General features: G+C 48.7%; 8 protein-coding genes across 8 annotated transcripts; 3 read left to right on the top strand and 5 right to left on the bottom strand.

Annotated features, from left to right (window-relative positions):
• Positions 1-157: 157 nt before the first annotated feature.
• Positions 158-710, top strand: GIQ15_00781 (uncharacterized protein; the record flags this gene model as incomplete). Its single annotated transcript, XM_033548198.1, has 2 exons — positions 158-262; positions 318-710. 2 exons carry the CDS (start codon positions 158-160, stop codon positions 708-710), a joined length of 498 nt encoding a protein of 165 aa, XP_033409149.1.
• A 551-nt stretch (positions 711-1,261) lies between these two features.
• GIQ15_00782 (RNA polymerase II transcription factor) lies at positions 1,262-2,107 on the bottom strand (the record flags this gene model as incomplete). Its single annotated transcript, XM_033548199.1, has 1 exon — positions 1,262-2,107. One exon carries the CDS (start codon positions 2,105-2,107, stop codon positions 1,262-1,264), a length of 846 nt encoding a protein of 281 aa, XP_033409150.1.
• A 758-nt stretch (positions 2,108-2,865) lies between these two features.
• Positions 2,866-5,182, bottom strand: GIQ15_00783 (nuclear elongation and deformation protein 1; the record flags this gene model as incomplete). Its single annotated transcript, XM_033548200.1, has 4 exons — positions 2,866-3,757; positions 3,823-4,886; positions 4,951-5,021; positions 5,074-5,182. 4 exons carry the CDS (start codon positions 5,180-5,182, stop codon positions 2,866-2,868), a joined length of 2,136 nt encoding a protein of 711 aa, XP_033409151.1.
• A 1,067-nt stretch (positions 5,183-6,249) lies between these two features.
• Positions 6,250-9,667, top strand: GIQ15_00784 (uncharacterized protein; the record flags this gene model as incomplete). Its single annotated transcript, XM_033548201.1, has 3 exons — positions 6,250-6,368; positions 6,431-6,624; positions 6,711-9,667. The coding sequence occupies 3 exons, from the start codon at positions 6,250-6,252 to the stop codon at positions 9,665-9,667; spliced, it is 3,270 nt and encodes a 1,089-aa protein (XP_033409152.1).
• A 2,303-nt stretch (positions 9,668-11,970) lies between these two features.
• GIQ15_00785 (uncharacterized protein) lies at positions 11,971-12,879 on the bottom strand (the record flags this gene model as incomplete). The annotated part of the gene is made up of 1 exon (XM_033548202.1): positions 11,971-12,879. One exon carries the CDS (start codon positions 12,877-12,879, stop codon positions 11,971-11,973), a length of 909 nt encoding a protein of 302 aa, XP_033409153.1.
• A 905-nt stretch (positions 12,880-13,784) lies between these two features.
• On the bottom strand, positions 13,785-19,300 carry GIQ15_00786 (DNA-directed RNA polymerase II subunit RPB1; the record flags this gene model as incomplete). Its single annotated transcript, XM_033548203.1, has 5 exons — positions 13,785-13,800; positions 13,856-18,732; positions 18,810-18,880; positions 18,940-19,096; positions 19,172-19,300. The coding sequence occupies 5 exons, from the start codon at positions 19,298-19,300 to the stop codon at positions 13,785-13,787; spliced, it is 5,250 nt and encodes a 1,749-aa protein (XP_033409154.1).
• Positions 19,301-20,038: 738 nt separating this feature from the next.
• GIQ15_00787 (WD domain-containing protein) lies at positions 20,039-21,776 on the top strand (the record flags this gene model as incomplete). Its single annotated transcript, XM_033548204.1, has 5 exons — positions 20,039-20,108; positions 20,167-20,228; positions 20,284-20,372; positions 20,435-20,575; positions 20,639-21,776. 5 exons carry the CDS (start codon positions 20,039-20,041, stop codon positions 21,774-21,776), a joined length of 1,500 nt encoding a protein of 499 aa, XP_033409155.1.
• Positions 21,777-25,048: 3,272 nt separating this feature from the next.
• Positions 25,049-26,509, bottom strand: GIQ15_00788 (uncharacterized protein; the record flags this gene model as incomplete). The annotated part of the gene is made up of 4 exons (XM_033548205.1): positions 25,049-25,508; positions 25,572-25,722; positions 25,960-26,207; positions 26,403-26,509. The coding sequence occupies 4 exons, from the start codon at positions 26,507-26,509 to the stop codon at positions 25,049-25,051; spliced, it is 966 nt and encodes a 321-aa protein (XP_033409156.1).

Here is a 26,509-nt window from a genome sequence, read left to right on the forward strand (position 1 = left end):
CTCAATCCCCCAAGCGTTTTTTGATATCTCCTTCGCGAGAACCATTTCACCAAGGCCAGGACTACCGTTTCTCCTCTGGTGTCTTCAATCAAATACTACAGCGAATGGACTAGCTATATACCGGCATTCGTCCACTTTCCGCTCCCATACGACCGCGATGGCTACCACTACCACACCGTCGACACCAACCCCCCCAACATCCACCCCCCGAAGAGTAGACCTCCGGAACCCGACGCCGCTCTCTGCGACTCAAGAGGGCGAGGTGAGGCAGGCATATTATAAAAAGGTCAGAGGCCTCTGTGACCCGGTAATAAAAGGTGAGTCTGATCATACAATTCTCCGCCAAATCCCGCGGACGGCGGACGACAGACGACGAACTTCAGCCATACGAGATTGGTTCCAGTCAGCTAACTCTTTCTCTCATCCTTTCTAAAGAATTCGCAGCATGTGCTGTTAATCGTACGGTGACCGCAACGTGGGTTTGTCGAAAGCAGCGGCTTGCAATGAATGCCTGCATGGTCCTTCATGCGAAACCGGAAGTAGAAGACCAGGCCCGAGAAGAATGGTTTGCAGGCCGAGAAGCGCGAATAAAGGCCCGCGAAAAGGAGGCCAGGGAGACAGAAGAACGGAGACAAGAGGTCCTTGCTATGATGAAGTGGGACGACGAGAGACGAGCAGCAGCAGCAGCAGCCAAAGCGAAGAGTTCATGAACATTTGACACCGAAGCGTTTCCAAGACACTATTTCGGTCCGTTATTGCGCGCTACAGCAAAGAGATGGATGTGTTTCTGGATCGAATTTTCTATTTTGCAAGTACTAGGCGTTTGGGGTTGGAATGGAATTCCCGTTTTTATGTATTATATACTCGGATGTGGCCGCTTGCAAGAGCAATCCCTCTTGCAAGCCCATATACTTATTTCCTGTCGAGTTGGCACGCTATTCGGACGCTTTGATTTTTGCCTTTTTGGTCGGAGTTAGGGAGGGTCAATATGTGGCTCATAATCCATGTGCCATTTGGAAACATAATGATTCGATATTGTACAAAATAAAGCCATAGATCTCCGCTAAGCCTTTTGCCTGCCCCCTCCCGAAGACGCCGATTAATTAGTTGTGTTTTCGAAATGTCATCATTCACTCCGTGCCTCTCATTAGCTGGCTAGAGGTAAAGCCTGAGCTGAGTATCAATTGACTCCAAGCTCTTGGTATGTTGACGGTACCCATACGGTATAAGAATGGGATTGCTGACAGATGAAAGATAGAGGTCAGACGTCTGTCATAGTCTTATCCTCGTCCTTTTCACCGTCTACCGTAGCGGTATGCCCGAACACATCTTCCATCCTTCCATCAACGTCGTCGTCATCATCTCCTTCCTCCACCGCGTCTTTCTCCCCAGCTGCACCCGGCCCGCCAGCACCAGCACCGGCAGCCTGCGCATCAATATCCATATCTTCTTCCCCTTCACTCTCCCACTCCCCCTTCATATCCCACCCTACTCCTGTTAGGCAAAACCGTTCTGGCGGCAACCGTAATCCACCCATCATAGTCTCCTGGCCCAGAGCAGCTGTGCTACCTGCCCCTCCTTCCTGACCTCTCGAAACACCCGGTAACATAATCCTATTCCGTTCGGCAGCGAGATCCATTAAGAATTCTTTAGGCAGGCCCGGTTGAAACTGGTAATGAAGACGTGAAGCTATGCTCATTCGCAATGCACCTAAACTCACGCCGCTGCTTCCATCTTGATGCGCGTGGGATCGACCACCACCTTCTTTCTGCGTCTCTCCTGGATAGCCTTCTGTCGCGAGATATACTGCATCTTGCAGTGTGCTGGATGTGTATCGGTATGCGAAATCAAGGAGCTGGAGCGGGACACGCTCTTGGTAAGATGTGACACCAAGTGATGCCAGAAGCATGTGGATTAGGCGCGCATCTCGAGGTCGTCTGCTTTTGCCGCTATCTTGGAGTGAGGTAGAAGGTGTCTGCGCGGGAGTAGGGAGTGCTGGAGCTGCTGGGTTTGACGGCGGTAGAGGCTCTGCTGGAGGTGTGATCGGTTGCGTTGATGGAGCAGATGCTCCCGCGGTAGGTGTCGCATTGGGTCTAGGGGAAGCCATCTTGGATATGATGAAGTTTGAAGGCTCGGTGATCGTGTATAGAGGCCTCGTAGATAGCTAGAATAGAATCGATGATGCTCAACTAGCTGGGACTGCTCAGCAGCGCATGCCTCGCCTGGCCTGCAAGCGGGGGTTGTATCCTCCTTTCGCTATATGAAGAGAAGGGATAAAGCTGCAGGATATAACAGGCCTAGATAAATCTAGCTCCAGCAAGTGTGAGCGTCCTGCTATATCGTCTCAAAGGTGAAATGTGAAGCTGGTTATTCTTTTATCATCGCGATTGTTGAAGTGTTGCAGGAAGTTCAAGGTCCGAGTCACGTGTTGTACCAGAAAGTGCATTCACAAAGGTGTTACTATTCAACAGTATGTAGTAGAAACAAGATATCTTCTTCTTGAGATAACAATTATTAGATCATTCTATTAGTTTAAAAGTCTATACCGAAGTAACAGCGCATGAGGGCCTGTTGGTCCAAGTTCAAACTCTTCTCCTTCTTACAAGGGAATAAATGTATTAACAACAGCAATAGCAAGACACGAAAGAAACAAGAGAAAAAGAAAGAAAAGAAACAAAACCCGCTAATGAATGCACCAGATGCTCAAACAATGAAGCCAGGGAGTTGAGCCCCGAGCAACTCCCCCGGAAGGGTTTATACAATCCCATCTATATCTGGCCCAATAAAAACTCCAAGACTGAACGCCAGTCGTAGTCAAATATACATAGCCATCTTTTCGATAGCTAATATAGCAGCGCAACATGTCTAGCGGATGGGAAGGCTCCTCGAAGCCCCGTCTGGCGTTTTGGGTATCCTTGAGCCGTCATCTGTCCCGCTCGACCGCATGGGAACCTCATCAGACATTCGGCGGTCATCTTCTTCGTACTCATATTCGGAAATATCCTCCATGTCCTCGGATATAGAATCAAGGATAGAATCGTTCATATCGCCTGACATTTCTATCGAGTCACGGGATATATATGTCTCTCCTATATCTGCGTGGTGGCCAACGTCTGATTCATCATCGTCGGCTCGATCGGACCCGATATCAGATTCGGTGAGTGAAAACTCGTCCAACTCTCTAGGTTGGTCTCTCCAGTATGTAAAGTCTGTAAAATCTTCGCCGCCATCTTGTACGAGCGTGCTCACTGGCGGGAAAAAGTGATCTACCAGCTCTCTCATGGTCACATAACTGCTCTTATATTTGGTCAAGCTGAGAAGATCAAGCGAGACTTCTGCGTTTGAATTGATGGTGAAAATCCTGGTTGAAGGGATGTTCACGGTCCGATAACTCAACGCGTCTGTGAGACGGTTACCAAAGCCGGCATAAAATGGATTCTGCCTGCCCTCGAACAGACTCAGGATATCACGCAGACAGGCCATTTTGAACACTTCTGGCTTTCTGATATATAGCTCGCGCCGTAATGCGGCGATCGTTCGATCGGGGCTCATGATCACTGGGCCCTGGGGCAGCTTATAGCCGTCCTGCAAAATCCCTTTGAGATATGCTCGTGTAGTGTCGGCTTGGCCGGTGGATCTACTCGTTAGGTACATGATGTTGTATCCGTTGCTGGCGATGTCAGTGTAGAGCTTTGCAACACCCAGATGAGTCCAATCTCGCCCAATCATGTTCAAAACATGTCCGAGAGCATCAGATCTAAGAGAGTAAGGCTTTAGCATGGTACCACGAATGCATTAATAGTTGGGATAAGAGAGGCGTACTTTGTAATCGTTCCGTCGATATCAGATATCACGATAGGAACCTTGTAGCTCCACAGATACATGGTGGCAGGACACACTGCTTTGTTGACACTGAAGGATATCGGATTGGCATCAGGCTGGAGGTTGAGTGCCTTTAGCTGATCGCTGGTCAACCGAAGCGTCTTCGCATAGCTGCGACCTCTGTCGGGCCGGTCATCGGTAGGGGTCTGCGGCGGGGTCGGATATTCCAACTGCGCATCCGACTGGGAACGGACGTGCTTCTGAGGGCGGTCCTCGTAGTCCATCTGATCGTTATCGCTCTGGTATCCTGGATCGAAGACAGCGTCGTCCGCCATACCGTTATGGTGTTGCAAGGAGCTATAGGCAGCCTTTCGGCCAGCAGCCTCCTTGGCCTCTTCACTGCTGTAGATCCATAGATTGCCATGCTCATCGGCGCCGATTAGAGCACCGATATCGTAGTTACCCTCGAGCTCTTCTGCGAGGATCTTACGGGCTACTACCTCTGCGCGCAGAGCGTCGTCGTCGCTACTTTTATACCCTGTCATATCCAACATGAGATCTCCACTCTCGGTTACCTTTGAAGGAATATTCGAGCCGGATAGCTTCTTGGACAGCGAGATCGCTCGGGAGTACGCCTCCTGGCGTGATATCGGGGGAGGGCTCTGAGACCGCATCGTCTGCGGCGAGCTATGCACACTTGAGACATTGGCGCGGGGAGCTTCCAGCCCATCCTCCGATCGAGGCCTGTCCAGCTTAGGGCTTGGGTCGAGTACATTCTTCGTTGCGGCCACCTCGCCTTCCAGCAAGGGTTCCGTTATTGCGCGCTGTGCCTTGGGAGGGGTTAACGACTTTGACGTCAGATCCAGGTACTCGGGCTCTTGCAAGGTGAAGGTAGTATTTATCTCGTCCGGCGACTGCTGTGGGCTTGCGGCGGGCGATATGACTGGCGAAGTCTGAAGGTCCTCTGGGATATCGGCGGTCGTTTCAAAGACGAAAAAGGCTTCCCCGCCTTCCCCTAGTTTCATGGCATAGTCTTGCTTCACCCCATTAACGCTGAACTCGACCTGTGAGCGCATTGATTAGCCGGGACTCCCGTCTGATTCCTGTTGGGGCGGCGCGGGGGCCTACCTTCTTCTCGTACGGCCGAAGGAGGGAGAATTTGCCGAATCGGACATGGAACGGCGAGCATGCCAGCGTCCCTGCAATCGTGTTAGAATGATATCCTTCATCTTGGAGCTGGCGACTACTGACCATCTGCCTGCTCAATAACTATCACGTCGATGGCACCGCTCAGGGTTGCCGGGTTGATGGAGTTCCATGTCTTAGATACCGAACCGCTTATACTTCTGACGTACTGCATCCCGTTAATTCGGCATCTGCTGTTGGATAGAATGTAGGATAACTAGAGTGTGAAGAGTAAGTAGAAGTGAAGAGAGAAAAGGATGTAGATGAAGGATGAAGATGTAGAAGAAGAAGAAGAGGAAGAGGTGAACATGTGACGAGCCGGCGGGTGGATTCGGCCTGCGCTATGCAAAAGAACGACGTAATATACAAGACGCCCTCTCCTTGCGCCAGTTTGAGATCTTCCTTGGTGCTAAGGGCGCTAGCAAGGGCGAGACAGGGCGAAACCTTTTAGCAGGCAGACGGGCAGTTCTATAGGCGGTTACAGGGCGCCAAACACAACTTGCATCATTGTTGAGACGCTACGGGATGCCTGGAGATCTCCCAACATACGGTCGTTGGTCAGCTACATCTACATCTACAGACCTCTACGACACTCGTATCAGTCGACGGCCTGGATACTGTTGGCGAGGCTAGAGATAGTTGACTCCAGTGGCTCCCATGTGAGAACGCCACAGAGCTATAGGATGTCTCAGGCCGTCGGTGATCTCCATGAAGAACATTCTCAGATGAGGCTCAGCCGAGACTGTCTCGAGAGCAGGACGAGTCTACGGGAGGTCTACTAGCATCAGACTGTACTCCGTAGATAGCTATCATACTCCATAGACACCGGCTCATGCAACACTGATACTCTGTCTATTCTATCTCCTATCTCTACGTCTGCCTATATCTATATCTTCTACTTCTACTTCTATATCTCTACCTATATCCACCTATATCTATATTCTCTTCTGTCTATATCCACTTCTGTATCTATATTATATCTTCTATATCTATCTATATCTACTTCTACTTCTATATCTACGGAGTACTTCTACTTCTACCTAGGTACTTCTACTCTGGTAATTCTGATTAGTCATACGGGTAAATCATAATCCGCGAAATATCAAGATCGAAGCAACGACGAGATGGACAACCTGCACACTCGCGCCAGCAGGACCTCACGACGTCAAGGCTTTGGGCAGACATGCTGGGTTGAGTCTGCGTTCCTCGGTGCTCTCGCTCCTTTTTTAATGGGGCTTTATCATGGGGAAATACGAGTCGTTGCGCCTTGTGTCAGACGCCTATCCGGGCGTCCCACAGGTTAGAGTCCAGGGTGCAATGGCGCTGTTCATTGCGACCTCGATCCTCTGGGCGTTGATCTGGTAGGTGGCGAGCTCAAAGGGTCCATCTCCGTGCTTGTCCGTATGTCTAACGAGCTGTCTAGGCTTACCTACCGTGCATATCAAGTTTGCTTGACTCCGAACGAGCTGCTGGTCGAAAAGCTCGGCTTGGACATCCCTCCCACTCCGGAAGTGATTTTGGAAGAGATAGGAGGCCGAGATGTTCGCATAGCTTGGAAATACCCGGAGTTGCAGAATTCGGTCCATAAACATGCGGTGCAAGTAAATGGCCTTCGAGGTGAGTTCATCTATCTATCTCTTCAGCTGTCTATCTCTGGTTTAGATTACTATCAGTGTTAACTAAAGGCTAACACATTATTTCAGTCGGCGAGACGAAGCGTTCCGAGACTGCCGTTTCCATTTTCAACCTTCAGCCCAACCGGATCTACCATGTATGCGTGATCGCAATCAGTTCAGCCAATTTCCAAACTTGCAGCGCTGTTCTCCATATCCGCACAGGTCAAGGGCCCTTTCCACCTGAACAAAACGACGAGAATGGCGGACCCCCTCTCATTCAGGCGTATGTTCCCAAGGCGGCCACGATCGTGTCACCGTCGGCGCCGGTCATGTCCAGAGAACACAGCGGTGGAGTAACACAAGCAAAACGATCTGGCGGAGGAAGAAAGTCGATCGGATCAACATCCACTCAGGAACATACCATTCCGCAGGCGCCGGATGATGGAGAGTCCATAGGCAACGAATCAGAAGGTTCTCTCAAGCAACTGGCAGAACGTCTGAAATACCTTCAACAAGAGAACGAGACGCTCGATAGACACCTGTTTCAGGAAGACAAGGAGTACGAACAACAACTGCGAGACTTAGAAGACCAAAGGAATGATTTAAAGCAACGAGTAAAAGAAAAGGACGATGCAAGTGGCGACCTGCGGAAGCATATCAATAAGCTGGAAAGCGTCAATCGAACGGCCCAAAGCGAGAAAAGCAAACGGGAGAAGCTCCTGCAGCAAAAGGAAGCTGAACGGAAAAAGCGGAGTGAAGATATCATTAGGTGGGATGAGAAATCGATCGAGATAAAGGCTGAGCTGGCCAATCTTCAGGAAGAGAAGTCCCGCATCGATGAGGAGTCTACCAAGCAAATCGAAGAGTATCGGCGCAAGGTTACAGAGGAGCAAGGTGAAATGAAACAAATCGACGAAGATATCAAGATCAAGGGCAGTCGTATTAAAGCCCTAGAAGAGGAAAGACGACGGCCTGAAGGAGATGACAACGACGAGGCTAGAGAGTTGGAACGGATGGAGAGAGAACGTGAACGCTTCTGGGATGGGAAAATCGCAGGCCTTCGCACCCAGTACGCCTCTCTCATGAATGTGCACTCTCAGGCCCAGCAGCAGTATTACGAGGCTCAAGACCGACTCCAGTGGACAAACGCTCAATGGGCCAGCCCTTCAGCGCCGTTTGGCCCTATTGCCACTCCTGAGCTAGGCCTCAACAGAAGAACGAGCAGCCATCGACGTAACCGCCATCGAAGCTCTCTTAACAGCAACATGTCATCACCCGTGAGCTTCCCCTTGGTCGATACTGCGTTCCCAAATTCAAACTACGGCCAAGTCGGCAATAACTCGCCAACGTTCACCTCCGGTCCAACGTTTTTCAACATCAACAATGGAATGACAATCTCCGATCCAGCTGATAATATCAGCCCCGTCCGAGCTGATATCGAAAACCCGCCCATGAGCCCCCGTGCCGACGCGTTACTACCATCTGACCTCCTCGGGGACGAGGAGCAGAGTGTCGGCGAGGCGCCAGAAATTACACCATTTCCCGGAGTGCCCACCGCTCCCTTTGAGGGTCTCCTACCCAACTCACCATCGCCACTCTCTTCTGGCAGCGATCCCACAAGCATCTTCGCCAGCCCTCATGGAAGCCTGAACAATCTCCATGATACCGACCGTAACTCTGGAAAAGCCACACTACCTGGAAGCCAGCCTCCTCCCGACGGCGCGCAGAGTGCATCTCGACGGCTCTCGGGGTTATTTGGTTTTAACCGCCAGAGAGGAAAGACCATGGCCGATGGGCCTCCTCTACTTGGGAGCCTTAAGTCAGGACAGAGTCAATCGTTCCCCGGGAATTTAGAAGACGACTTTGACCCGATTGGTACGAGACGTCGTCGTTTGAGCTATACCACCAACTGGGCGAACCCAATGACTACGCTCTTTCCCCGTAGCAATACTTCCCATGTTACAGGCGATAGTTCGTCTGACCGTATACCTGCGGGGAGACGGGCAATGTTTCCGAGTTTCTTCACATCAGGAAGACACGGGTCAGGAGTTTTCACCAACCCCAACCAATCATCACTTAATTCTCCAGATGCAAGCAAAGGGTATAATCAATTTAGCCCTCGTCATGACCCGATTGATCCCTCTATACTTGGGACTGTTCGTCGGAATTCCCTATCACCCCGGCCCTCGTCAACATATTCATTCGAAAACGCCCTCCCACGGCCTACAATGGAAAACCAGCCATTCGGATGGCCTTCCACCGATAAGGCAGCGAGTTCTGGCCTTGACTGGATCTCTCCCACTGCTTGGTCACGTAACCAGTCTCGTCGCCCTTCAGTTCAAGTAGGTTCGACTGGCCACTTACCTCTTGGTTTACCTACTGAATTAGAATTCCATGAAGCCCCATACGAGCCACAGAGGCCAATACAGGCACCCATTGGGACTCGACCCCCGTCTTCTCATCGCCCTATCACCCCAAAACTAAACCCCACCGCACCATCATTTACAACCATCTTCGGTAAGAAGCTTGATCGGCCCAAATCGAAGGATTCGGAACGCCCTCGATCACGCGGAAACGAATCCACCCATGAAGAGATGTCGCCCCCTGCGTCTCGCCGGTCGAAAGACTCCCGCTCGATCCAAACAGCTGCCACGGAGTCACACGAGTCACTCGAACAGGTGCCATCGTCTACTCCATCGGAGGCAGTGAGTACTAAGGAAACATTCATTCAGAAACTTACACGCAAAGGAAGCTCAAGCAAGTTCAATATGCCCTGGAAGGATCGAGCCAGCCTGTTCTCTAAAAAAGGAGATTCAACCGGCCAGGGTGATCCTGACGGCGAGGGAAATAGCGAGATCCAACTAGGCAAAAGCAACGAGAGCGCAATTTCACTTACCCTCGGTGATAAATCTGGAGATAGATCTAGTAAGAGTAGCCTTGGCTTTGGGTTTATCCGGAAATCGAAGAAGGTAGATAAAGCACCAAGTGAATCGAGTGGGATAGCGAGCGAGGCTGGGGATGAGTCAATGTCAGAGGATATATGATACATAGATTTTGTATATGAATACATATTCTCCAACATATAATGCCATACTACACTCTGTACTAGATCTCTTTGTCTGTGTTGGGAATTCTCTTAAACCGGATACCTAGTTTTTAACCATCAGGACTCCATTTGCTACATACCCATGGTAAATATAACATGATTGATCAAATGTGTGCTAACCAACCCCTGGAATACATGGTGGGATAATATTCACTGGTGAATTTGGACTTGAATAATTGTGCGTCGTGGCTGTCCAGGCGCATTCCAGCATTGGTCAAGATATCTAGAATCGTAACCAGTTTCTAGACATAGACAAGTGATAAGATATGGAAGGTAGAAATATAGAAAAGGAGGGGACAGGCAGGAAAATGAGGTAAAGGGGGGCAATAGGGATGAGGTGAGAAAATCCGGAGCAGGAAAATCTGAATCTCCCCTTCAACAGCTCAAACTATTATCAAAGTCATCGTACCAGGACTTCAGGTTCCTACCAAACTCGACATCCACGGTTGGGCCTAGAGCAGTAGACAGCGATATAGAACACCAGAGATCTGCGTTTTTAAGATGGCCAATTCAAAGTATAGTACTACTTTCCTCTAGTAATTCTATGGGACTGACAAAGATATGGTAGATATGAATATGTTCGAAATTTCGAGCAAAGCGACGTCCTCTTGCCAAATACTTGGATCGTTGTACGCATCGATGGACGTGGATTCCACAAGTTAGTCGTTTCATGATGCATATATAGATACCCGCTCTTTTTGCATACAGTTGTTTTGAACCCCATAATCTCAATGCCTGGTTCTCTCTCTCTTCCGAGAACTCGCATCCCTTAACTACTGTTGAATGGATATCTGACGATTATGGCCGCAGTGCCATCTGTGGTATGCCGATGTTTAGTATGAGTGTCACGGCTAACAGCTTCATAGACTATCTGATAAATATCGTTTTCAGAAACCTAATGATCGAAGAGCTCTCGACTTGATGAATGCAGCTGCGCAGGCAGTAATGAAGGACATCCCAGATTTAATCATTGCTTATGGTGTTAGCGATGAATTTAGGTATAGTGATATTGCAATATATGCTTGTTACGCTAATTTACTGATCATCTTTTTTTTTTTAAAAAAAAAAGCTTTGTTTTTCACCGAAGTTGCCAGCTATTTGAGCGGAGGAGCAGGTACGCTATTCTTTCTATCTCTTTAATCCATCACTCTCCAATCCCAACTGAATTCAGGATTGTTGATTTGGTTCATTTATAGCAAGCTTGTTTCGACTATTGTATCAACTTTCACGGCACATTATACCTTTAAATGGACTTCATTCTTTCCGGATACGCCGTTAGAACCTAACTTTCTTCCTACATTCGACGGGAGGGCGGTACAATATCCCAGCATAAAGAACCTTAGAGACTACTTGAGCTGGAGACAAGTTGACTGTACGGATCATCTCCATTGTCCAACTTCAACGAGAAGAAATCAAATATTCTAACAATTTAGCAGGTCACATTAATAACCTATATAATACAACGTTTTGGAACATGGTGCAGAAGGGAGGTATGAGCAACCAGGATGCAGAGCAGGAGTTAAAGGTATAAACCGTCCGATCTTACCTCTCATGATTCTCGATGATTTATACTAACCCTTTACACTAATAGGGGACTGTCTCGTCGGATAAGAATGAGATCCTCTTCTCGAGGTATGGGATCAACTACAACAATGAACTTGAAATATATAAAAAAGGGAGTGTTTTATTCCGTGATGTGAGTACCAGAGGGCTGTATTTGTTGCTATTATTATTGGGATACCGTCTCTAACGTATCCAATATATAGTACGAATTGGAACAAATCAAAGGCACACAATGTGGTACATCGTCCTCAGGGACTAATGCCAACGAATATGAGGAAGGAGAGGGTGACGCGAAGTTATCCAAAACTCAGCTTGAGAAACAGCAGAAACTGCGAAGAAAGGCTAATGTTGCAATAGCCCACGTTGATATTATCAAGGATGAATTTTGGGGACAGCGACCATGGTTATTATCGAACACACCAGGAAGGCTTCCGAGCAGCAGTTGATCTCATAATGTCCTAGCGTATGCTCTGCTAAACAAATGGGTATCTATCTCATCAAATATTTTTATGTACATGCAAGCGAAGGGGTATCACGCCAGCCTAAGTGGCTAGTAAGCTTAGTGTATGGCAGGATAATGTTATGCCAGGCAAAAATGACGTTGTGCAGAATCAAACAATAATTCTACTCCGTAAATCAAGCTTATATTTCATCATCGTCTTGTGGCCGCTGAGATCATTACTCGTCAGATTTCACTTTGTTTTTCTTGCTCTTCTTCGACTTCTTTCTCTCTCCACTCTCTTCTCTTTGTGCCTTCTTAGCGGCTCTTTTTATTTCTTTCTTCCTCTTCCGAGAAGCTTCATCCGAAGACATATCATCAGGACTTCCGTCTTTCGTTTCCTGATCACTTGGCGTACTAGTTTCGGTTTCTAAGCTTCCCTCTTTTCGTCTTTTCCTTCCCCTTTTTGCTTCTTTTCTCTTCCTCTTCTTCTCTGAGAGCTCTTCGTCGGGTTGAGTGGGTTTGGGAGATTTGGCAGATTTGGTGCTGGGGATTATACCGTCCATGGTGGTTTCTTCCTCCGGCGGGGTCGCGATACCGGAAGAGATCTGGTTGGAAGACATGTCGACATGTTCGTCAACGCTGACCTTCACCTTCTTATTCTTTTTCTTTTTCATCTTTTTCTTCGAGTCCATTGTAGGACCCTCAGTCTCCTCCCGTTTTCTCTTTTTCTTTTGGTTCGATACACTATTTTCAGCCGAGCTTGTAGGAGTCATACAGCCCGAAATTGAAGACTGTTGATTTTCACTCGATTCTCTTGGTTTGATAGTACCCTCAAGGCCTGGTCCTCGCACAAAAAATTTGTAAAGCTCACTCATCGGAGTGGCTGCCGTAGATTCCTCGCTAGTTGGCGTCGCATTTCCATCCGTTCCAATACCGCGTAACGCTGCCTCAAACCCGCGTAGCCACCATTGATTTGTATGATCGTGGGTTGTTTTCTTTCCAACACCGTGTGTATTTTTTTTCCGCGCAACTAGGATTGGTTTTGTTAGTCCGAGTCCGCCGTGTGGGCCAGGTCGCCTGGAGGGATTCAATGGGTTTCCTGGGCCTGACCAGCCCTGGCTCATTAGGTAGGCTTGCGGATCCATTTTGTGTATAGAGGTAGGGTGGAAATATTATAGAGATGACGACGGCAAGCGCAAGAGGTATGTTTCCGGTCTCAAGCCGGGGAAGTCGCTTCAAAAGTTATATCATGAAAACGGTAACATGGAGGAAGCGCAGATGGTGGTGGGATTATAAGAGTATGTAGATGCGATGACCGTCTTGCATTGACAGCTTTTTTTTTTTTCGAGTGGAGAGATTTGAGTTGATATCGGCGGTCACGTGTTCATAGTTAAAATCATCGCTTGATATCATCGTTGGAAGCAATATCGAAGATCGTCACTTTTATCAATTACATTCCAAGAGAACAAAGTGTTATATGCAATGAGAGTATCAAATCTTATTTTTATTGGTATTTTTTAGCTAGTGTAGTAAGTTTGTCTGGATACATCAAGCACAAAACGCAGGAAACCAAACAAGCCGCAAGCAAAGCAACACCAACGCCATGCTATATTATGAGGGTGCCCAATAACGATCTAAGGTCCTCAAGTCTTTCTCCTTTTTTTATTCTCTTTTGCCAGGGAAGGGTTTGTTTTCGTTGTTCGAGAGGGTAAACGATGGGGTCCTCTGTGATAATAAAAAAGATGTCCAGAAAGACGAAGAAGTAAGAGAAACACAAAGAAAAAGGGAGATACAATTTCAAAAATAACAAGCGGTTAAAAGTGAAATTTTTGGAGTCATTCTGACAAAGTAACTTTGGAAGATAAAAACATTTGGTACAAGGCGCCAGATCCGATGGGGAAGAGGAAAAATTAACCAACTGAGTGTTGGACGAGGCAACGTGAGTGTTTTTCAGAATTGTAGGTGAATCGAAGTGAAATTTGATATATTAGTACAGCGGAAAAGTGGTGTGAAACAAGGAATATAGAAAGTATGGCGAGCGAGGCTTGCTCTACTGACGTGGGGATCTGGAAGATAGTTAGTATGGTATATACGGCAGTGATATTAGAAAAGATAACTTACGTTGGGTTGAAGGTAGGAGACGTCGGGCTATAGCCAGGAGACGTCGGCCCACCTGGGGAAGTTGGGGATCCAGAGAAATTTGGAGACGTAGGAGAATACGCTTCCGGACTCGTAGGGGACCATCCAGGGGAAGTTGGGGTATACTTCGGGGAGGTAGGTGAAGTTGGCGAAAGGTGTCTGCCAGTACCTCCACCCAGTGCGGGGCTGGTTGGGCTGTAGCTAGGGGAGGTAGGGCTAAACACAGGCGATGCCGGACTAAAGCTGGGCGATGTTGGGCTGTAGCTGGGCGATGTTGGAGAGAAGCCTGGGGAGGTAGGCGAATAGGAAGGTGATGTAGGAGACTGGGCTTGGCCATATCCAGGAGATGTTGGTGAATAGGCCGGTGAAGTTGGGGCGAAGGATGGACTGGCTGGGGAGAACGCCGGAGATGAGATGAAACGCGGACTCGTGATGCTCATACCAGGGGAAGTAGGAGAATAACCCGACGATGGAGAGTAGGCAGGAGAAGTTGGGCTGGTATTGAAAGGACTGCTGGGCGAGTAGCCACCACCTGGGCTTCTCGGTTCATGTGGACTGAACCCACCATAGCTTGGTGGCTGGTAGTCAGCGAAACCAACAGAATTCTCCGATCCAGCTTGCCTGACGGGCGAGAACTGCGAATCAGGGTCAGGAGAGCTGATATACATGTTCTCTTGCATTGGCGAGCCGCTGTCGTACTGGGTGGCAGCACCGTCGGACAACATTCCCTTGGGCTCATTGCCCATCGCGCCAAGGCCTGCATTGTTGGAGACAACGCCCATAAGCATTGACTGGTCAAGATAAACGTCAAACTCGCCCGTTCCTGCGGGCGCCATTTGACCGAGAATCAAGTTCTCAGACACGCCACGGCAGTCATCCAACTCTGCAAAAGCAGCGGCATCAAGAAGAATTTCCACAGTCTCTTCGAAGGAACATCTCATCAAAGCACCAGTGTCCGCACGATTAATACCATGTCGAGTTACGGCCATGAGGAAGCCTCGAGCAGTCATGACATCCACAAGGAGAGCCAAATGACGATGGTTGACATAAGAACCATCGAAGGCAAGCACCTGGGTTAATTCTCGCAGGAGTGCAGTTCGCGTAGCTTCAATACCAAAGACCTCGAGAATCTCAACGAATTGATTCGAGTATGTGCGGCTGGCATCAATACCGGGGATAGCTAAGACATCTGCAAGAGCAGAACCACTGGTTTCGAGCACCCACTCCTTGCATTCAGGGTCACTGCTGCTTTGATGAAGCGAACCATCTTCCAGAACTCGAGTTCGGGATTTCTCGTTGATGAACGCACGCTCAATGCCTGACACACCACGCAATGTAAGAGTGTCGAGCAAGTGGCTCTCCAACTTCTTGAGGGTAACATCATACTCAGTGTCATCATCGTCGTCATCCTGCTTTGGATCTTGAATTTGACGAATACGAACAACCTGTTCATCGGCGTTGTTATCACTGAAGATTACAGCAATATCCTGGGGATATGCTTCCTTAATCTTTGTGGCAACGTCCTGCACGGTGAGACCTTTGTCGAGCAGTTTCGGTCGGCTGAGGATAATACGAAGCAACCACTTGGATTGTCTTGAAGAATCATCCGCAACGTCCTCGGGAATAATGAAATACGATTCCACCATGTCAACATCATTTTCGATAACCGTAGATTGGATATCAGGATCATAGTAAATCTCAGTCGATTCCGTCACTGATCGCAGACTAGTGTGCTCGACAATACTTCGAAGTTGCTTGGCCGATTCTTTGTCCATACGGCGCTCTGCGGGCTGGTAGACAGTCATAGAAGGTGTCTTGATGTTAGTGGCCACGTTTAGAATTTCCTTAAGACGAGGAACACCAAGGGTAACGTTCTTGGAAGAAACACCAGCGAAATGGAAAGTGTTCAGTGTCATTTGAGTAGCTGGCTCTCCAATAGACTGGGCAGCCAACACACCGACCATCTCACCAGGGTTTGCAGCGGCTTTCCCAAATCGACTTTCAATTGCACCCAGAACGTGTTGGAAGGCAAGTTTGTTCAGCGAGTATTCCACGACCAAGCGTCTGAAAGCAAGACGGGAACGGAGCTGCGCCTTGAACAAAAGCGTTGCACTTTCCTGTGCTTCACAGGAGATTGGGTCGTCTCCACGGACAACAAGTAGGCGATCTAGCAATTGTCTGACCTGTGGAACAACCTCTGCAGGGTGGAGATCGCTAATTGTGCCATCACGGATTCTGAAAGTAGTTTTCGCTGACTCCAAAATTCGCTGGATATTGATTGGCAATTGCATCATCTCGTCATCTTCCTTTACAACGGTCCTCAAGAATGCGCGGTCCTTCAGTAGCTGCTCCCACTCCTCGTCAAGATGTTTCTGCACCTCGATATCACCAGCGATCTCAGTGGCTTGCTCCAAGATATCAGGTGAAAGTAGGCGCTCTGGGTCCATAAGGTCAACGCGGAATCGGTTACGGAATTGCTCATCAGAACATTTGATGATGTCGACGCGTTGGTTTTCAATGCATTGGCCATCGAGACCATCTTCACCATAAAGGAACTGGACAATATCACCCAGAGAGTTTCGAACTGTTCCATCATATTTGACCATGACTTCCTCCAACGCCTTAACAAGCTTTCTCTGGATATAACCAGTTTCGGCAGTTTTGACTGCAGTATCGATCAAACCCTCACGACCAGCCATTGCGTGGAAGAAGAATTCGGTAGGAGTCAAACCACGGAGATACGAGTTTTCAACAAACCCACGGGATTCTGGAGAGTAATCATCCTTGGTGAAATGAGGTAATGTTCGGTATTTAAATCCGAAGGGGATACGCTTTCCTTCCACAGACTGCTGTCCTACAACAGCTGTCATTTGGGAAATGTTAATGGTAGAACCCTTGGAACCGGATCGAGCCATTTGAACGGCGTTGTTTGAATCTTTCAAACTCTTTTCTGTCGCTGTACCAGCTTCATCACGGGCATTGTTCAAGGCACGGGATACCTTACTCTCGAAGGTCTCTCGAACATTCATACCGGGAAGTGCCTCGAGAGTGTTCTCCGTGGCACTAGCAGTAATGGAGTCGACCTCATCCTTCCTCACACGGACTGCATTCTCGATCTTTTGAATAGTTGCCAGATCGGGGATTGTATCACCAATTCCGATACTGAAACCATAGTGAAGTAGCCAGTAGTTCACAACAGTTTGGGCACCATTGAAGAAACTCATGGCAACATCTGGACCATATTCGTTGAAGATGGTGTGGATAACACCGCCGCCGGTAGCACCGACAGTCTTCTTAGAGAACATCCCGTACATCAATTCACCACCGTGGACCAAAACTCCTCCATCATTGAGGGGAGAGAACTTCTCAGAAATGGGCGACTTGTCACGATCGACACGGAGAAGATTTAAACCAGAAGGAAGAACCATACTGATCACCTGCTTTCCACTCCACCTTGGGCGAGGCTTGAGAATTGCTGGCTGTGGAAGGACTCCATCCCAATCAGGTACCCATAGGAGGACGTTCATGACCTGCTCCTTAGTTAAGAATACGTCTCGTCGGCATATCTTATAGATTCCACAAAGAGTATCCTGGACGATACCCATAAGCGGACCGTTTCTCTGTGGGGACACAATGTTCAGGGGAACTAGGCACAGCTGGTTTAGTTCCGCCCGAGCCTCCTCACTTTGTGGAACGTGCAAGTTCATCTCGTCACCGTCGAAATCGGCGTTATATGGGGTCGTGACAGACAAATTCAGTCGGAACGTTGAATAGGGCATAACACGGACACGATGGCTCATCATAGACTCTTTGTGAAGGGAGGGCTGACGGTTAAAGAGAATAAAGTCACCATCGATAAGATGACGCTCGACCTTCCAACCCCATTGTAGGAAGTTTCGGCCACCGCCACCCTTATGATGTCGAAGATCGATGCGTTCTCCGGAGCTACGGATGACATAACGTGCGCCGGGGTGGACATCTGGTCCGTTATCCACAAGCTGGCCCAACCGATGAATGTTGTAAGGCGTGACAACCTCGGGGTATGTCAACGTCTGGGCGATGCTGATAGGGACACCGACCTCATCAAGTGAAAGATTTGGGTCACCGGTGATGACGGTACGGGCCGAAAAGTCGACACGCTTTCCCATCAAGTTCTGTCGGAGACGGCCTTCTTTACCCTTTAGTCGACCACGAATAGCCTTCACAGGACGGTTGGACTTCTGCATCGCTTGAGGGATTCCAGCAATGTCGTTATCCATGTATGTTGCCACGTGATATTGTAGCAAAGACTCGAATTCGCGAACCACATGCTCTGGGGAACCTTCCTGCTCGCATCTGGTAACATTCTGATTGGCACGGATAATTTCTGCCAGTTTGTACGTTAAATCATCCTCACCACGCTGGCCGGTACCGCTGCCACCAACAAGAACACTAGGTCTAACAGGTGGAGGCGGGACAGGTAAGACGGTGATAATCATCCACTCGGGCCGGGCGTAATCATTACTCAATCCCATCAAGCGAACATCTTCTTCCGAAATATTCCTAAAAATAGTCAAGGCCATCTGGGGAGTGATCTGCTTTTTCTCGGGCTGTTGAATATCGTTATCATCCATCATGTCGCGCATCTTGCTTGGTTTCCATGTGCCCATCAACGTGATCCCTTCCTTTCGGACCTGGGGTTGAACGTTTCCGCATCCACCGTGTCCCTGGACGGGTTTCGAGCTCTCCTTCGCAAAGGGGTCATCGTCTTCGGGTGGGTCAGCTTCACAAATTAGGCTGTCCTTCGATAATCGCCAAATAGCGTCAAAACGTTTCTTCGGATCGCGAAAACGAAGGGCGTCCAGATACTTCTGATCTGACTGAATATATTCAAAAAAAAAACACGTCAGCATACTGGCCATACTCATGATTTGCCATCCCACAAGGGATGACTAACCGCATTGGCTTTTATCTTGCCACAATTATGGCAGACAGTTTCCAACAGCTTCTTAATTTTAGTCAAAAAACCTATCTCAGATGTTAGCTTCTGGATGACCATAGATAATTCTATAGGTCTAATTTCATACCAATATGAAACACCGGGGTAGATAGTTCGATATGGCCGAAGTGACCTGGGCAGTCATTGATGCCTTCTTCGCAGGTTGCACATCGCCAGTTACGGTCGATAGTTCCGAGACGAGGGTCATTAAGACCTTTTTCGCGTGGTCGTTGCCGTTGGTCATCCTGTAATAGAAAATGCATTAGCATGCGGGCAGAAAAATTTTTTCTCCCCTGTAATAGGGTGTGGTGCTGACGAACCATAGTCTCAGGATACTCGACATGGCACACGCTCATCCGCTTGATCTCCTCTGGCGAGAGAAGACCAAACTGTATCTCTTTAATCGTGCGCAACTGCGCTTTTGAGTATGGGAACCTGACGGAAGACATGACTGCGGTGATATCGCGAAGGACTGGCCGTGAGGTTGGGGAAGGTTGGTGAAAAAGGATCGGTTGCGAGAGTGAGAGTGACGGTGCTGCCTCAGCACCAACGACGCGCAAGAACCCGTATCACGTTAGATACCAAACAGCGGCGATATGCTGAGCCAGAAATGACTGTGTATTTGATGAAGCTGATGGCCGTGGATGGCCTCTGTCGGCCGCTGGCAGACCCTGCCCGAGGGCGCCTTGGACCCTACCGGACGCCTCTAGAACGTAGCTTTCGAGCGCGCAAAAGCGTGGCCACAGGTGAAATGGGTGACGAGAAGGCCAGAAGAGATACCGCGATGTAAAAACGCGATATTCTTAGATGGTTGCAGGCGTTACTGGCGTTCAGGGCTGGTGGTTGACAGGAGTTGTGTCTGAGTCTCGCCTCAGTTGCGCTTGAAGATGAAGTTAGCTCGAAGTTTTTCGCCTCAAGCGGTTCCTAATGCGGCATAGTTGCTGAGTCAGCCGATGCCCCCTGCTGATTGGTCGGTGAGGCGCAGGCCCGATCGGGCAGTCAGACGCAGGTTCACTTCGCCTTCAGTTACATATCCGACAGCAACACCGAAGGGCAGCAGGACAACAGGACAACAGGACAGCCGTTGCGCTGTCAAGTGGCAGAGGACCATGGTCTGAGGCTGAGGATGACTGGTTACACGCGCCGCTTACCCTCCAGTCCCCGGGATTCACTGCATCCCACACAATATGAATCTAGCCCTCATTGACCCGTTTGCACTTGCGCAGGACTATCCCGACATCCTGACGGGAACTCTCAGTATGTTGTTGATTTTACCTTGTTACAAGCATGCCAGAGTCAGTCTAACCGATTCAAGGGAGTGGCCATGCAGCCTGTCTGCGCTTCAATCGCAAGGGAGACTTTCTTGCCTCTGGAAGGGTATGGCGCATATTGTTCCTCAGAAGATGACTACGTGGTTAATATTTTATCCTAGGTCGACGGTACGATCGTGATATTCGATGTCGAAACGAACGGGGTTGCACGGAAGTTGCGTGGACATAGCAAACAAATTCAGTCGTTAAGGTATATATACGGACTCCTGCCATACAGGGCAGCAGAATACAGGTACTGACTTTAACGTGTAGTTGGTCACGGGATGGACGATATCTCTTGAGCTCGTCTCAGGACTGGAAATGTGTGCTGTGGGATATGAAAGATGGTTCGCGGATACGAACAGTACGATTTGAGGCGCCTGTCTACATTGCAGAGCTGCATCCTTTCAACCAGTATGTCTACCCATTGGTTACCTTGTGTTCTTCATAATGAAAATGTGCTAAGTAGCGTCTTAGCTGGCTATTCGTTGCCTCATTATTCGAAGATCAACCTGTTCTTGTCGACGTATCCTCTCCCCGTCCCATAAAACGCATCCTACCCTCGGCCCCGCTTCGACCACAACCGGAGAATGGAGAAGAAATCGACCCTGCGGTTGCGGCTAAGCAGGCCGCACAGGATGCGAAACACTCGACCTGTGTCACCATTTTCACCGCATTAGGCAATCATATCCTAGCCGGGACATCCAAAGGCTGGATCAACATAATCGAAACGCAGACCTGCAAAACAATTCATTCCACTCGTCTATGCAACGGAGTTATAATACTCCTGCGGCTTGCAAGCAACGGACGGGATTTACTCGCAAACAGCTCAGACCGAGTTATACGAACCATTCTGATGCCAGACCTCTCACAACTCGGCATCAACCTCGAACCATCCAATATCAAGCTCGATATAGAACACAAATTCCAAGACGTTGTGAACAGACTGAGCTGGAATCATGTTGCCTTCTCCGCAACAGGCGAGTTTGTAACCGCGTCTACATTCATGAATCATGACATCTATGTCTGGGAACGCAGCCACGGCTCCCTCGTCAAGATTCTCGAGGGCCCTAAGGAAGAGCTGGGGGTGGTTGAGTGGCACTCGAACAAAGCAATGGTAGCCGCCTGTGGATTAGAGTCCGGATGCATATATATGTGGTCAATTGTCACGCCGCAGAAATGGTCTGCGCTGGCACCTGACTTCCAGGAAGTCGAAGAGAACGTGGAGTATGTCGAGAGGGAGGATGAGTACGATATTCATCCTGCCGAGCAGGTCCATCAACGTCGACTGGACCTGGAGGACGAGACGCCGGACGTGCTCACTATCGAGCCAGTGAAGGGGGAAACCGGCGAAGATGGGCTCGAGGCGTTCTGTATGCCAGTTCTCCTGGATATATCAGATAGCGAAAGCGAAGAGGATATTATAGCCGTTGGGCCAGGAACGATGAGGAGACGCAGCCCGGCCTCAGGACGCGAATGGATGAATAACAGCAGTAACAACGCTACCGCTTCTTCCGCCGCTGGTGGCGACAACGTTTACGACTCTGATGGCCGCAAGCAAGGCATGGTGTCGAACGGAGTCGGAAGAGCGCAAAATAAAGGCCGCCGGAGGTAACCTAAATCGAACGTTTAAAAAAAAGAAACACAGACGATCACTTCCTCATCAACTCTCAATCATCATACATACACTCCGTACGCAGCCCTTCTAAATGATAATGACACCAATCATGGTCCATATACCGTTTGTTTACGGCCCTTTGGCGACGTAACATTTGGTGGCAGTGTGCCTTGTAATAAGGATGCATATATGGGGGTATGACAATCCCTCCCTCCAACCTCGCTACTTTTTCCCTTCATGGGATTTTCCTGTCAACAAGGTGAAAGGTAATGCTCCGTAGCATCTCGAGTATAACCAATCGTGTATGCTAGTCCGCCTGCATGAGTACCACAGCAAGCTCAAGTCCGTCGATAACTGCCCAATACCCGACGCCACTCGTGCTCTTCAAGTATATAGTTTGGACGGGTTCATGCATACTCTACGCTAAAGGTGCGATGATATGTGCCCAGGTATGTAAGATGCAAGCATCTGGTGTGAAACAGGTCGAAGAAACTCTCGCAGCCCACGAATCACCACATTTATCAAGGGTGATGCTCTGCGATTCGGATCTGGTCTTCCGTTTCTTCACGAGAACGGCACGATTAGGGATAAAACAGCCTAGTATATACGAGATGAGTGAAACGAGGATGATGGAATAACTTTCCGGTTTGACAAATGGACGCTTTTCGCAGGCAAAGTCAGTACCATGCATGTACATGGTTACCAGACCCTAGCATCCAACCCCAAAAACATGTTGCAGGGACTCTGCAGGTTTTCATAATCATGACAAAGATGAATCAAACCGCCCCCTTTTTTTTCTTGCTTGCTGGTTCTGCAATGGGAAGGAGAGTAAGGGAAATATAGGAGAACCCGACCTTTATACACCATGCAGTAGAAACCCCCTTGCTTGAACTATTGAAGTCAAAAGACTGTTCGGTAACAAGACCATGCCGCGGGAATTATATGTTTTACCAAGAGTTTGAGCGTAAAGTGTTCATTTGGGTGGAGATGTGTTTAATACACGGTTATCTGTCAAAAATGTATTTCGGCCGTATTTTGAAGAAAAGACAAGGCTCCCGCGATCCTCTGGTAGGGCTTGAGGCTCACCCGCATCTGACTAAATCTTAAAATGATTGCTAACTGTTTAAATGGAGGCTAATTATGTGCATTAACGTGGTATGTCGTTATCTACAAATTTTCCAAGCAAAGCATAGCAGACGCATTATATAGCCACAAGGCTGCTGGAAGATGCAGGACTGATGTAAGATGTAGAATATGTGAAGAATCAAATACAGGACTTGGAATAGAAAGGAAATGAAGCGAATCCCTCGATATAGAATAGATAACCAGTCTCTACTAATGGGGTATATGTAAGATAACCTGTATGTACATAAATTAAACACGATGGATTCCCTCAAGATAGACGGAGGTAAACGGGGAAGGTAGAAATGCGGGCCAATGGGCCCAAAATAACCACAAAATCAAGTCTATGTCCTTATCGAACAGAATTAAAAGCTCAAATGAGGCATTATAACCAACAGAAGGGGAACCGCGGAGGATGATGCTATTAGACTGTAGATGGGGTATATGTAGAAAGCGTGGATGAGCCTCTACGGGACGGAGGCATAGAATCAGAGGAGGATATCAAGGAAAAGACAAAAAAAGGGTACAAAACAAAATCATTATCGTAACAACGGATCATTACCATGAATCATGACCATGAGGAACGACCACAACAACGCACTCCGTATGTAACTCCAGCCAGCCAGCCAGCCCACTGGAGGAGAACAAAGAAAAGAGAGGAAGAAAGAAAGGGAAGAAAAAAACCAAGTCAGGGTAGGACGTCTGCATAAACTTTTCCCAACCATTCGTGGTTCCGTCTCCGTTTTACCATTGCACTGGGACAGACAGACATATGAAACCAGAAACAAGCCAAGGCAAGGGTAAAGCGAAAGAAAAAGAAAAAGACTTTTCCGGCCATCCAATGATAGAGAATACAACAATATCAGAGGCATAAAAGTTGGAGGAAGGTGAGGGGACGCAGGCCCAAGGGAAAGGGAACAAATAGAAATCCTGATAGAGATGAACTGGTGGAGAGAGACGGCTGCATTGAAACTGGGAATATAGTGATCCCCCTGCTCCCGTCTGCTTCTCGCATCTCGCATCTCGCATCTTTCGACCCTGAGTGGGTAAAATGAGCTGGGGGATGAGGGTGAAAATACTCTGAAAAGAGAAACGACGGGCCAAGATGCAACGTGTTCGTGCATATATATAAATGGGTATATCTACCCTTGTCCCAACAGCCGGTGACGAAAGCGTCGGAATACATTCCACGAAGTGACCCCAGCCCCTCATCTTGAACAATTCCTCTTGCTTTTTTCTCTCTCTCCTCTCCTTGTAAGCTTTCATTCCTCCCCTAGACTATCCCCCTCCGGACCGAACCAAAATCCTGGCTTCCCTATCATTTACATTCCATCTTCTCTCCGATGATCCTTCAGCAATCCATGGGACCGGTCTATTTATCACAAATGACCGTGTGCTCCGCTTCCCTGAAGGCGGTCTGAGGCCCAGAAGGAAAAAGTGTATGAGAGCGAGGCGTCCAGAGCTCTGAGACATGATAATATATCTGCGGAGAGTGCATTTCATGGGTTACGGAAGATATACATGATATCCTTGAAGTAGTGCATGTATCGGCATTCGATTCGGCGTTTGGCAATATGGCCGTTTCCCGGTGTGATGATGCTGAGGGTGATTCATGCTGCTCTACAGTAAATGTCACGACGGAAAGCCCAACTCGGCGGTGTCAACCCAGGTTATGACGCCGTATGGAGGAAGAATAGCGTGGGTTCACTGCCGTCCATTTCCCGCTGGATCGTGTGATTTAAGCATGCCGAAGTATACCCCTCCCTTCTGATCTCCAAGTCTCTCTCGCGATTCGTCCTTCGACCCCTTGCCTCTGCCGTCCATAATTCCATGTTTGTCGTTTCCCTCCCCTCCCTCACTTTTCTTTCATTCTTGCTTTTGTTCTTTCTTCCTCAATCCATACTGTTGTTGTCCTATTCCGTTTCTTTTTCTGTTTTTTGTTTCTGGCAATAGATGCCGAGAACCAAAAGGTCAATAAGAATTTTGGTTATGTCCACCTATTCACGGGGTAAACGGTTTTCGCTAATCAGGTAGCAGCGAGAGGTAGTTCGATAGGTTACGAGCCAGTTACACTTGGGGCGGGAAAGGAGTACTCAATTAGCAGATGCTGGGAGCATCCGACAAAGAAACCCAATTTTCGTGTTGTCTCACCTTGGTTTCCGCGCTGTGTAGACCTGGAGGTGATTGAACGCCTGGACATTCTTGTCATAGGCCTGGGTTATTGCCTGGTCAGCAAGATCCTGGATCCGTTCCGGCGGCAGGCCACTTATTCGGGTAAGGGGCCCTTGCAAGAGAGTCAAGGCGCTCTCTGAATATGCGAGATTGTACCACTTCCCCACCAATTTTTCGGCTGGATCTTCCGGCCACTCGTTGAGCGGTAGCCCTTCGACGTGTTGTTTGACGTCGACAAACCCGGCCTCTTTCAGGGTGTGTTTCATACTGCGATTGAATGCGATTGGCCTCATGGCCTTGTCAGTGGCAGCTTTCAATTGCCGGTACCATTCCGAGAGATGCTCGTTCGGTACGCCATTGACGGTGAAGGGTTCAAAGTCGATTTCGACTTGTTCAAAAAAGCCAGTCCCCGGTTTGAGATGCGCAAAGACCTTGCTGTATAGGTTGGGCTAGTTGGAGACGCTTCCACATCCCATCTGGAGATGGATGAAATCCCACGAGTTCTCGCCTAGTAGCCAGGGGCTTTCGTAATCCCGCGGGGATTGGAATTCACAGTTGGGCGGTCGGTTGGTCGGCTGCATCGGAGCCAGGTCGATTCCAAGCACATATGCGTGAGGATATTTCTTTGCTATGTCGATTGCCCAGATACCTATTATATTTGCCAAGCAGAACACAGAACAAAGCAAGTCAGACCAAATTCTGCCTTCAAAAATTTTTTTTGGGTTGTGCAATGAGAGAAACCGGTCCCGAGATTGCGCGTCGGCCGTGTACTTTCCGCATAGTAGGATGACCAGCTTCCCCCAAGGAAAGGAAGAAGAAAAGAAAAGAAAAGAAAGAAAAAGAAAAGAAAGGCAAAAGGAACCGAGACAAAGTGGAAATTCAGTACCTGTTCCGCAGCCGAGGTCGAGTATTCGGGGTCCCTGATCATGGAGGAAGGTTGGGTTGCGCAGTAGACTTGGTGGGATTTTTATATTGGGGCTGTGCAGTATCTCCTTCCGGGCCACGCAGAGGACTCTATGGAAGAGATCCAGCCGGTCCTGCTCGTTCTCGTCGCAGGGATACATATACATCCCTCTCCGGAAACCATGATACAATCTCCCGTTCTCCTCGTAGCTCGGGAATGTGTCGGCCTGGCTGCGTGCGGGTTAGCGTGAACAGAGACAAGAGAGGGATGAAGCCAAAGAGGGTTGCAGATATAGGCCACGAAGCCGCCCAACCACGCCGAAATGGCCAGCACCAACAGCGCGAGCAGGCCGGACAACGCAAATAAGAGGCCACAGGAGAAGATATCATCTCGTTCGACAGTAAGAAGAAGCGATTGATACTCACACGTGATTGCCTAGTGCCCCGCCGTCCATATCAACATCGTCATCCTGCTGCTGTCTCCCTTGACCTGAAGACCGGGGGGATCTGCCAGTCACGACTGAAATGTCCAT

The sequence above is a fragment of the Arthroderma uncinatum genome (genome assembly GCF_011692745.1).
Source record: "Arthroderma uncinatum strain CBS 119779 chromosome Unknown scaffold1, whole genome shotgun sequence".
Lineage (NCBI taxonomy): Eukaryota > Fungi > Ascomycota > Eurotiomycetes > Onygenales > Arthrodermataceae > Arthroderma > Arthroderma uncinatum.